Source organism: Protopterus annectens, chromosome 5.part0, assembly GCF_019279795.1.
Source record: "Protopterus annectens isolate FY-2018-M chromosome 5.part0, PAN1.0, whole genome shotgun sequence".
Classification (NCBI taxonomy): Eukaryota; Metazoa; Chordata; order Ceratodontiformes; family Protopteridae; genus Protopterus; species Protopterus annectens.
In genome coordinates, this window is record NC_056735.1 from 1,171,936,700 (window position 1) to 1,171,949,991 (window position 13,292).

General features: G+C 38.4%; 1 protein-coding gene across 1 annotated transcript in view; it reads right to left on the reverse strand.

Moving 5' to 3' along the window:
- ATR (ATR serine/threonine kinase) overlaps window positions 1-13,292 on the reverse strand; it is a 1,835,177-nt gene that overhangs the window by 505,955 nt on the left and 1,315,930 nt on the right. The window contains exon 35 of the mRNA XM_044071973.1: window positions 12,566-12,745. Coding sequence (XP_043927908.1) covers window positions 12,566-12,745 — 180 coding nt within the window. The remainder of the gene's footprint in view (window positions 1-12,565; window positions 12,746-13,292) is intronic.

Genomic DNA, 13,292 nt, shown 5'->3' on the forward strand with positions numbered 1-13,292 from the left:
TACAGACTGCCTTTCCTATCAAAGAGAGATATCAGAGCATTGGTAAAGATAAAGGGATAGAGGAATCCTAAGTGAAAGACCAGCACTGGTAGAGTTTTTAGATTAATCTAGAATAGAAACTGTAGTTACAAAGTGATAATTAGTATGACATATAAAATACTTAAGGATAAATATAGGAATCAATCAGAGGAGGTCAGAAAACACTAGGAAGTGACATTGTATAAGAAATTCACAAAGAAACAATGTGAGGATGTATGGCTTCCAAATATACAAGTCTAGAAGATTTAGGATTTTTGCTTGGAAGTGTTTGCATAGGTATTTTTATAGCCCAAGTTGACACCAAAGAATTTTCTTCAGGCATATTGCAAATGTTGGAAGTGTGATGGGAAGAGGAGGAAACCTGGAACATATTTTTGGGAGTGTAATGAGTTGGCAGGCTTAAAAAATTCCCTGCAGACTACTCTGTCATAAATACTGGGTGAGCAAAGTGATATAACTAAAGAAATTATTTTTTGAGCTGGGATACAGGATCTGAATTGCAAAGACATAGTAAGGTCTTGCTGAATTTAATTCTGGTGGTTGCCAAAAAAGCAATTACTAGAAAATGGAAATCAAAAGTCTAAACCAACTGTATTTGAAGTAGTGAATATAGTAACACAGATAAAAGAACTGAAGTGGGGTCTTTAGAAAAGGGTAGACGCAAATTACATAGACAATGGAATTATGAGAACAATACATGTAGAATAATGTTTTGGAGGAGTAATGAAGTTTAAGGGAAAGCAGGAATTGAGTGAGTTATGTAATGCTGGATTGACTATGATGACTGTACACCAAATTATGTGTTATGTATAATGTTTGTAACTGAGAATATGTCACTATGGCTTGTTTTCATTTATACAAGTGGATGATTACCTATGTCATAAGTGATAATTCAATAAAGATGATTAAAAGAAAAGAAATGGGGATAAAAAGGCTAAGCAGAAGTATGGACTGCAGGTTAGACATCATAGGCGCCAGAAACTGTTGAAGACTGGGGGGGGGGGCTGACAGGGGCACTTAAGTGATCTAAAAGGGGTAATTTTTTTATAACAACTTACTACCACAACATAGGTGCACTTGGAGGACATTTTAAGCTTATCCAATTCCCTTTTAGTGCTTGAGTTAATATTTTCTAATTTGTCTTAGTTATCCCATGGCTGAAAATTGTATATTAGCCCTAGTGAGAACAACCGTGATCATACCATAGATAATTTGAGGGGACCCATGTAAGGGATGCAGCATTTAGGAACTGCCTCTATCCATTAGTGACATGAGGGGAAATCCTGGAGTACATTTTCTATTACCAATCATTAGATCCAAGTTGCATTTGAATATGGCCGGATGAGCTTTGTTTTATTTTTATGGATAGTCTGTTCTGGAACGGTGGTAGCCTCTATGATATATATCCATCTCTCCACAACATTCAGTTTAGATGCCTGAACTGAGCATTTCTGATGCTATTTGGCTTGCTGATGTTCAGTAGGTCCATCTGTATTAGGTCATAGGATGCCTTGTATGGTAGACATGTCACCTCTAAGCACTCTGTAGGATACGGAGTATAGTAATAAATCATTAAGGTGGCCCATGCAAGACCTATTGTTTAGGACTTCTTTCCTTTTAGTAAGGTATCTCTGAAGGTATTCCAATTGTTGCATGGGGCTGGGCAGATACATGCCAAAGTGGGCATTATACAAAATTATTGACATGAGAGCTTTGTAAAGGGGGACAACAACATCTCTAGATCTAGTCACAATCAATTTGTTTATAAGCTGTGCAATATAGAAAGGCTTTCTTATGACTCTGGGCACATGTTGGTCAAGTTAGGTCACTGTACACACAAGTTCCCAAATGCCAAACAACTGGATCAGTTCTCAGAGGACATTGTCATGATTTTGACACCAGTTATTATTTGGGGCAAACCTTCCTGCATGATGGTTATGTCATTTGCGGATTCAATAACTGCTCCTAGCAGTCATCTCATCTCTTAGCAAAAGCTCTTTGGTATTTCCTTTTACTTTTGAAATGTATATGCCAAACAGAAAATGTCTCAGCACCGAACCCTGGGGACTCCATTGGTGACTGGACTCTTACCCTATTTTGATCTCCTGCATCATGTGAGCCAAGTTAGCAATGCAGCTGGTGATGCAAGTGTTTGCTCCTACAGTATTCATCTTTTGTACTACACCTGAGTAGAGGATTGTGTCAAAAGGCTTGACCAGGTCAAGGTAATGTGGTGTGAACTGTTTTACCTTCATCCATTGATTTGGTAACAAGAGTAAAGCTTAAAATTTGCCCGTGATTTTGAGCCTTTCACACTTTCCTCTGAGCTGTTTTCAAACACATTTTTAGGGCCATGCATAGATGTATGCATTCCTTGATTCACCTTCCTGATTGTATTAAATTATATTCCTTGTATAATAAAGCACCAGTTGTTAAAATGTGTTTTAAATCTGTAGTTTTGAACAGTCTTCCAGTAAGCAATGAAACAAAATGTATGAACCAATAATGACAAAACTCCCCATTTCAGAAAATTTCAACCATAAAAGGCCACTTAAACTTTTGTCATTACTCATTACAATCCACCAATATCAATAAATATACAAAATGTCTGCAGAAGTAAGTCATCTAAATAATTCCACATTTAAGGGATCTCTAACTAATGAAGAGGTTGCTGCTAGGAAACAACTCTATATTTCATTGTTTCATCTACACATAAACTGGCTGTTGCCCTTGAAGAATAAATTGCCTATGTTATATTAAAAAATTATAAGCTAATAATATTGCAACAAGGAATGGATGGAAAACTGATAACAGGTTCATAGTTACTAGGTAACTCCTCCAAAGGAGGGCATTCACAAGACTATAAAATCCACTCCCTTTAAAATACAACATAGTACAGTATCATCGATCCATCCGCATACTGTGGGAGTAGAACCCACAGCCTTTTGCATCAAAAGTAAGGCTACTACCTGTTGTGCTACTAACAATGCAAATGGTCTTGGAATAAGCAGAGTTAAACTTCTGTTCACCTGAAGCTCTCAGCTCCTTGTAAATTTTATTTATTTAACATGAAAGCCTGACTTGGAAGAAAGCCAATTTTCAGCAGAGGGCAGAGGCCCAGGAAGAAATGCTTCAGATGCATGTCTTTGTAACATGGGAGAAAACCCACACAAATGCAGAGAGAACATACAGATTCTACACAGAAGGCACCCCAACCAAGAATCAAACCACATAACCTCTTTCTGACGGTAACAACACTACCACTGCACCATTCACTTGACACACCTAAAGCTCTCAATTTCACAGCAGAAGAAATATTGGGGGGGGGGGCAAAGGGCCAAAACCAGGAACTTGTTTTAAGTATTGCTTGTATAATCTTAGAAAGTTGCTAAAATAGTGTTTTGTGTTACCGTGTGTATCCAAAAAGAAAAAAAAATATGGTAAGACTGAAACTTAAAGGCTATCATTATGATTTGCCAGTAAAAAGGGCTATCATTATGATTTGCCAGAAAACCACAAATCTTAAGAGGAACAGACAAGTATGATCCAAACTCCTTGAATTAAATGTGGTGGTGTGGGTAGAAAATGCAGGACCCTATACCTAAAGTACAGGGTTTGAGTCCAAGTACTTCTAACCACCAGTTACAAGTACAAAAATTAAGACATATTTGTAATGTTAGAGGAAGAAAGCTTTAATGACCTTTAAATCTTAACATTTTTTGAAATGGTGAAGATAAAGTAAAACATATATTATTGTGATGATTACTAATGTTCACACTAATCCGCGGTGGTGGTGCTGCGGTAGCGTTGTCGCCTCACAGTAAGACGCTGTCCGGTTCGATTCTCAGCTAGAGCGTCTTCTGCGTGGAGACGTGCATGAATGGGCGTACCTTCGTTGAAGTTTGTGCGTCAGGGCTGGGCAACTCGGCACGTAAAAATCAACTGCCAATCATTAGCGGACCGGAGTTCCGCTGTGGTGACCCCTAACCGGGAAAAGCCGAAAGACACAACAACAACAACTAATGTTCACACTGCATTAATACAAAGACTGAAGTAAGAACAACTGAGAATTAAAAGTGTGCATGCCTTGTTTTCAGTTGGGCCGCTTTTTTTTTTTTTTTTTCAGGAGGTGCTACATTTTAGGCTCATGTCAGGTAGATACCTTCTCTAAACACGAAAGAAGGAATATAAACTTAAAAAGGTAAAACTAAAAGAAGTCATTCAAATTCCTTCAACACTGACCAACATTATTTTGTTTCTTTCTAGTCTACTGAAAATAATGTAATGGCTCTCCTTTTTATACCATGGCATGCATCTAATTATTTATCTACATTTTTTCTGCTTGCTATAAATAATAGCATCGTTAGTTTATAACTTTTCTGTTATTCCCTACCAGTGGCTCCACAATACTGTTAGAAAATGCAACAATAGACTTTGTCCTTTTTTATATTCCTTTGTCACTACTGTTATATTCTTCTTAATATTTAAGCCCTCCAACACAGAAATACCTACACACACACACACACCAGAGCTCTACAGCTTACATAAACAACGGAGCTCAGAGCTCTACAGCTTACATAAACAACGGAGTTCTACAGCTTACAGAAACACAACGGAGCTCTACAGCTTACACAAACAATGGAGCTCTACAGCTTACATAAAGAACGGAGCACAGAGCTCTACCGTCAGCTTACATAAACAATGGAGCAATGCAGCTTACAGAAACACAACGGAGCACTACAGCTTACATAAACAACGGAGCTCGGAGCTCTACAGTTTACATAAACAATGGAGCTCTACAGCTTACAGAAATGCAACAGAGCTCTACAGCTTAAATAAACAATGGAGCTCTACTTCACATCGTAAACAGAGCTAGCAGAAACAGAGTTAACACTTACTTCATAGAACTGGAACCTTATCAGCTAAAGCCATTATCCTAACTTCTTGTAGCAGCTTTCCACGCACTTTTGTGTTTAAATTAGTATGCAAAGTGTGCACGAGTCCTACAGGTCTTGCAGCTGTAAAAGTGGGGGGGCACTCCCTCCCCCTCTGGTTCCGGCGCCTATGTTAGAGACTACCTTCCCTATCAGGCATTGACAGCAGAGTATAGGCAAAAAGAAAGGGACTAGGGATTGTTAACTGATAGACCAGCTTTGGTAGTATTTTAGTTGAATATATAACATAAATTGCTGTTACAAAAAGGATAATTAGTAGGGCATATAAAATAATGCATGATAATTATGAGAATCAATCAGAGGAAGTTAAAAAGATTGGGAAGAGAGAATGGAAAGCAACATATGAAGGAACACTGGAGGACATCTTTTGGCTCCCACATATGCAATGAAGTCCAGAAGGTTTCAAATTTTTGCTTGGTAGTCTTTGCATAGTTATTTTTTCTATCCTAAGCAGAGTTCTGAGAATTTTCCCTCAGGTTGCTAGCAAATGTGGAAGTGTGATGGGAAACATAGGTAACTGGGAACATGTGTTTTGGGAGTGTTAACAAGCTGACAGATTTTAAAAATTTCTCAGAGACTATTTTGTCAGAAATGTTATTCAAACAAATGGTTGTAATTAAGGAAATGATTCTTCTGAGCTGGAGTATACGACATGTATTCCCCATACATAGTAAGGCCTTACCAAGTTCAATGGTATTGACTATAAAAAAGGTAATTACTAAAAAATGGAAATCAAAATCTTAACCAATGGTAACTGAATATTGTAAAGGAGATAAAATAACTGGAAGTGGGATACTTAGAAAAGGGAAGAAGCAAATTACATAGAAGTAAATGTAATCTGTGGGAACAAAACATGGAGAACAGTATTCAGTAGAAGGGATGACATTTAATGGAAGGCAGGGATTGAGCAATTTACGTAATGCTGGAATGAATGAAAATTATTAAAATATATACTGGATTAAAATAAAGGAAAAGTTGGTATGACCGGGTTTTCTTTTTCAATTTGTGTATATGTATGCATTTCACTTTTTTAAAAAATGTCATGTTTAATAAAGATGTTAAAAACAAAAGAAGTAAGAGAACACCATAAGTCTAATCTCCAGCAGGTCTTTAGCTACTATAATCAACATCGTGGTAACAAATCAGGGTGTCAAGGAAAGTTTGGAAAGCAATACATTGCAATGGATGTAATGTCCACTCAGAGCAAACACATTCTTTGTGACCACCAAGCCAAATGGTGATGCATCAAAAAAAAAGCCCATCATGTTCACACAGACATCTGTGGGAACATGTGCAAAACTGCCTGCAGTGTGACAATCAAAAACACATGCTATAGCTAAAGTCACTAAGGTTCAGAACTGGACAAAAGTCTTCCATCCCTTCCGAGACCATGAAAAAATGCAAGTTAAAACCTCCATCCTTCCTCCAACACTGGGGCAGCCTCTTAAATGGACTGGTTCATCAAGTGAACTTTTTATGTGGGAAAACCAGTGAGCTCCAGCTCATGGCGAAAGCTATTCTTGAACCTACTGTTCTTTATGATGGTTCACTAAGCTGGGGTGAATTCAAAAAAACACCCCTTCCTTTAAGACCTGAGGCAGGACTGTGGTGGGTAACAAGTTATTCTCTTGGGTGACTTAGCCTACACCAATGGGGGGGGGGGGTAAGTCATTTAACAAATGTTTGAAGGCCTTCCTAATATTTCAAGGAGACCTCTTCCTGTTTTGAGGATGGCCAGTTCTAGAAGTGGAAAAGGCAGGGATAGAAAATGGTAGATCACACATGCTCTCCATCAAAGTGAGTGCCGGCTTCTTCCTCAGGGGAATTATTGACCAAGTCCAGAGTTGGTTGGCTGAAGAACAATTAAAAAACGGGCATCCTGGATTTTGCTGCAGAGCTCCTTTCCTTCATAAGGAAAGGCTTCCTTAACCACTTCACCTGTACAGGCCATGATGAAAACTACAGGGTGACAAGAATACTGCACATGACATCTTACAAAAATTCTTTTTCAGCGCATACGCTGAGAGATCATCAGACTTATTCAGTGCCTTCTTAACTAGACAGGGCTGGAACCGGGACAAATGAAATAAATAGCCGAGGGCCTAAAACTCCAATGTGGCAAAGTAGAACACTCCCTTAACACACCTGTCCAGAACTTTGGATGCCTTGACAAGTGGCAAACAAACAATATGTTTTTGTCTCTGGGATTGAAACTGGGGCTGAAACTGGGCTAAAAACACAAAGGAATCCACAACAGGATTATATGGCAAATTAAGTCCATTCAGGACTCATCAATTGATCTTTTTGGGGTCAGTGGGGAAGAACCAGTGTGTATGCAGGCTACTCTAATGGCATTTGTAATGACATGCTCCAGGGATGGGATAACACAGGGATCCTCAAGTTTCTCCTCCTTTAACTCCACCAGGCACTATGGAGAGCAGAATACAGGGACCCAGGGAACAGTGAATTGTTCGTCATAAGTCTGAGATCACTTTCCAAGGAGGAGTTACTTGACACAGAAGAACTATTTTGGGAGTGTGTGGGTATGCTCATTCTCTCTCTGAGATGAAGGCCTCAAGGATATACTATGCTGATGCAATCCCTCCACCCTTGTTGCGTTCTTAAAATCAACATCTCTCTCTCTCTCTCCCTCTCTCAATGTCCACCCCTTATGTTAACTTGACCACAAAATTTCCTCCCTTTCCTCTTTTATTGCAATTGTTAGAAAGCACTAAAGTACTGTTTTTGGAGGTCACTCCTTTTAAGCTATTTTTATACTTGTACCTACCGACTATATTCCGCAGATTCAGAATTCTGAGCACTCGCCTAACCAACCGAAGTTGCTCTTTTGTATACTTTTGACAGTTGCCTACCTTTACAATCACTTGTCTTTGGAAGCTTCTCCCAGCATCCTCATCAGCTCATATTAGTGAGCCCTAGAAGATCACGCTGGGAAGTTCCCCCGCTTAGAGTATTAAAGTTTGAGTGACCTTCTTTAATATCTATTTGCTTAGTGCAACGTGCAATACTCCCTTTTTCCCATCTTACTTTTAAAATCTGCAACATCTGGGACAAAACTACCAGTCACTGGAGAGTTTTCTCTATATTCTTCTGTAATTAGCTACACGCTCTGCTGCATTTACTCCACTCATCTAAACAGCTAAGCACTGGACAAGATGGTACACCATCTTGCTAGCTTCACCTCTGCTGCCAGCCCTTCAGCATTAGGTCTCCTAAGTCAGTGTAGTAAATGCCTTATGCCCAAGGATAATTAACTTATTCTCAACACTAATAGTTCTATTTGTGAGACATACAAACACCTACTTAATTTGGGGGCTTCTTTCTCACTTAAAAAACTTGTCCAGTGAGAATCATACACCTCCCCCACAATCTTTCTCTAATTTTGCCAAAATGTCTTATGCTGATGCTGTAAACTATTGCTCCCAATAAACTTCTTAGAAATAAAAACATTAAGTATCAGTAGAAATCATGCCACTCACCCCCCTCAAGCACACCTACCACAGAGAGTCACCTGGAGTAAAAACACTTCAGATTTACAATTTTAAACTACAGCAGCAACAGAAATGTTTTAATGATAGTGTGCCTATTAATAAAGTCACCTAACTCATCACTGACAAGGCTGAATAAACAAAGGCTTACAGTGAGCTACCTTTCGGGCACCTGGATATCTGACATTATAAGGGACCTGAAGGACACTAACTCCTGGCAACAACTATGACATGGTAGTGGCACACATGGGAGTGAACTTCAGATGCAAAACCTTGAGGGATATATCAGAACTTTCCATGCATGTTAGAAATACAGGTAAGACACTGGTTGTGAGTGGCATCCTTCCCTAACCTTGAATGGTAACTACATACAAAGAAAAGATAATTGGTTTTAAATAATTGGTAAAACATCTTGTGTCATTCCAGGGGTATCCAGTATGTTTCAGCATGATGTCCAACCTGCTTCATTGAGAATAGTCTGCAGTTCTTGTTCTAAGGTTTCCACATACTGGCTAAAATGTTTGCTACCCTCTAAATGTCTTTCTCACGCAAAGCTCAGTTGATGGACATTCCAATGTAACTAATGTATCAGTCTCAAAATCCAATCACATCAAGGCTGTTCTTCTCAAAGCCAGATCTCTAAACAATAAATTGCCTGATCTTGAAGCACTCCTGCATTTGGGAGGCATCATTGTCTGTGTAGTTACTGATACTTGGTTATATGTAAAGATATAACCCCCTCTTGACCTGCATTGTGCAGTTTTCATGTCTTCAGATCTAAAAGCAACTGTAGTGGAGTCTCCATATTTGTCAAGGAACATATCATCTTCAGATGGATCCCTAGGAACCTACAAACTGAACTCAGTGAACCATAGATTACTCTAGACAGGATTAATTATCAAATAACAGCTTGCTGCAGAATACCCTCTTGGTCTCAAGATGACCAAGTAAGATTCTTCAGTGCTCTAAATGATCTCTCTTGTAGCAAAAACTCCATTACTGTGGGTGACAAACTATCCCTCAATAAACTGGGACACATACATCTCTAGTGTGGGATATTCACAAAAATTCCTAGACTTGGTAAACAAAAACTCCCTTGAGCAGTTTATAAAGAAACTTACATTCTTGACCTGGGTCGTACAAATATGGCCCACCACTTACACTACTCCTTTGGTGACTCCTTAACAGTGAAGTTTGACCACAAACTTGTCACAGTCTCTTTTAAACTTTAAAAAGTCTTTAGAGCAAATCCCACTGAATTTAAGTACTACATATGTGTCAGCTTCAACTTACTCTATGATGAAATATCAAAATTCACTTATGACTGTGCCACCCTTTACCTTGACAGAGCAGCAATCACCACCGATGAATTCTACACCCATTTAGAAAAATGCAAAGAGCTACAAGTCCTTACTGGTATGAATTAACATAGGGAATTCAAAAATAAACCTTTCTGGTGATCCACTACTGTAAGTAAATTCTGCAACAAAATGAAATGCTCCTTAAATTATATAGCAAATTGAAACCCCCACTTTAACAAAAAAATAATTACAAAAAAAATGTAAAACACTGTCAGGTCCTAAAGGAGCCCATGCATGTAGGCTGGTCTTTGAAGCCAATAACAATTATAAGCCTTCTTTAGCTATGTTAGAAAACTAAGCAATAGCCCACATTGCTCTGAACTTACTGAAAAAGACATCTCTTATTCTGATGCTACAGACATTGCCATTATGCCTCCAATTCCAGAATCAAGGACATAAATATCTGCCAACGGGTAAGTAAAACATAGTGGAGAGACAGGTTTACAACACAGTGCCTCCCAAACCTCTGGAACAAATTTCTCCTGCATGTCAAGCAGTGCAGCTCACTGTCTTCCTGTAAATATAACCTAGATAGTTAGATGGGTATTTACAAATTCACTCCAGGAAAGACTGTTATGGCCATTTTGTAGAAAGGAGGTGCAGCCTGAGGGAGGGTACTAGTAAGGTGTAAATGGTCATAAAACTTAATGACCTTTTAATATCTATGAATTTAAGTAATTATAAGAAACCATTTTACTAATCTAGTAAGAAAAAAACCATGGATACTTCTGTTTAGGAACACAGGAAAAATTCCAGGCAAGGGATCACAGGGGCCCTAAGAGCCCTAGTGATATACACCTTTAAGCAGGCACACTCAAAAAGTTCTTGTGCCCACCTCCCAAATCAAGTGGGACTGTATGTGTTAACCCTGGTGTAAATTTATGTCTACCCATCCAATCATCAAGACTAGCCTTAAAGATAAGCAAAGCAGTACTTTGCTTGACCAGTAGTGGTAACATATTCCATTAGCTCAGAATAAGTTCAGTTAGGAATCCATCCCTCCAGCAGTTGGGTGTAAACTTAGGTCCCTAGCACTGGTACTGCTAGAGCCACTGTTTCTGCAAAGAAATAAGAGGTCAAAATAGGACTAGGACTTTCATGGCTCAAAAATTAGATAAAGATCACCTTGGAGCAGCTGGTAGACTACTGAATACAAGAACAGCTGTAGTAATATATTGGAATAACTGAAGGATTTAGGACCTTCCATTTTTTTCTTTGTTAAAAATCACTGGGGCCTTTGCAGTTGAGAAATATATGTGGATTTGTACAGATCAAAGGGGGCACTGTATTCAGTGATGGATCTCATAAAGGAAAGAAACAGAACAGTAATATGACAACTTGTTTAGCTCTTAAAGATACTGCCCTGGAAATGAAGCAGACCATATAGAAGGATTGCATGACTATTGTGGAAACATGAATGAATGAGACATTGAGTTGTCCACATTAAGTATGCATGCCTCTTATGACCATTTTCTGTTTGAAAAAGAGTACCACTTGTAATATACAAAGTGGGAACAAATTTTTTTTTTTTTGCCAATCGTCACTAAGCTGCACGTTTTTGCATTTAGCTTGAGACTGTTTTTCAGTACACCAGGTATGTGCATATTCCATCCTTTTTTGAACCAGTTTTGTAGCAGTGGATGAGAAGATAACAGTGCCAAGCCTACAGTCATCAGCAAACTTGGTCAACCAAACTTCAGGGATATTGGCTTGGATATCTGCAAAATACCAAACAGAAGACTGCTCAATGTTGATCCCTGTGATACTCAACTAGTTACAATTTTATACTCAGTGAGGTTACTAACAACTTTCACTACTTGGTATCTGTTAGATAGCCAGTTTGAAACCAAGTGGACAATGGAGGTGTTTACATTACGTTTGTCTAGCTTTTCAATAATAACACGCATGGGGAATAGTGGCAAATGCCTTGGCCAGGTGAAGATAAGTAGCGCACACAGTTACCACTGTCCATAGTCACTGTAACCTTTTGAAAGAAGTTTAACAGGTGTAGGTGACAGGACCTTCCCTTTACAAAAAGCAAACTGAGAAAAAATATTAAATATGTATAAACATTTCAGTGATATATCAGTTTGTCATTTCTTACAAGAACAGAAAGAAACAAAGCATGAACTGATGAAACATAATTAGTGAAAATTTATGACCAAGATATTACGAATGAAAGCTAAGACATCATCAGATAAGCAACTCATGACTAGCAGTTTAGTGTAGTGGATTAAAGCTATGAGTTACTAATGGGACTTCATTCTGTACTGATGGATTTGATTCATTCAGGTTACATTTGGCTATTACACGAGTCTTTTGCAGTCCCTTAGCCAATTATCATAGGTCACTCCCTGAAAAGAAACACGTATGCCCAATGGAGGTTAATGCACATAATAAATAAAACAAACAAAATAAGAGGCAGTCTCAACTAGTATTGATATCTGCATTGTGCTGATAATGGCAGTTTACAGTTCCATGGCATGACTCAATGAAAATAATACAAATATCAAACATAGCTGCACATCTCTGTACATCTCCAGTACCAACAAAGGAAATAAAATTAATGAACATCTGATGCAAATTATACATTAACACACCAAACACACACACACACACACAATCACACATACATACACACACACACACACACAATAGCTAATCTACATTTGTTTTCCCAGTATTAAAGACAAAAAGTTACCTTGTACTTTTTCATTATCGCATTACTTTCAAAGTTAGCGGTCTCTTCCATTAATCGACCAACCAGCAGCATGGCCCTGCCTTTTATTAGTTGGCTTTTTGTGTTAGGCGGTGACTCATCTTCTGGGAAACACATTTCAACCCCCTTCTGAAGTACAATTAGAGCCTGGTGGACTTCACCCTTTTGTATGAAAAGAGAAACACAAGGTCATGAAGACACTGCAAAAAATAAACATCACAAATACAAGCATTTTACTTTATCAACTGGACGATTCCCATCTTAACAAAGTGCTGTTTGCTACATCCACTGTTTAAACGAGCAAAATACTCTTGTTTACAAATGATCCTAAATAGCATAGTGTAAGTAACCCTACAGTGTACGCCAAATTACTGGAACCCTCTGCTTAGGAACTTTGCCTTCTGTATCACAACTGAAGTAAACAATGGACAAAACATTGAAATGCACTGCATTCTCAGGTTTAAAGAAGTCCAAAATCTTTTTTTAGGGGAATGACATTCCATAAGCAATTACTTTACAGAAATTCTCCCATTACAAGCAGTGCAATGCTTTACATAAGTATTACCAGTGGGACCAAAGGACAAAACAAATTGTCAAAAAAGGCACACCCCATAAATGGACGAGACAGTTCCAACTTCACTCCCTGAACCTACACTTCTTTCCACCCAACGTTTTGGAACCAGTTAAATAGCATATAATGCTGTAACAA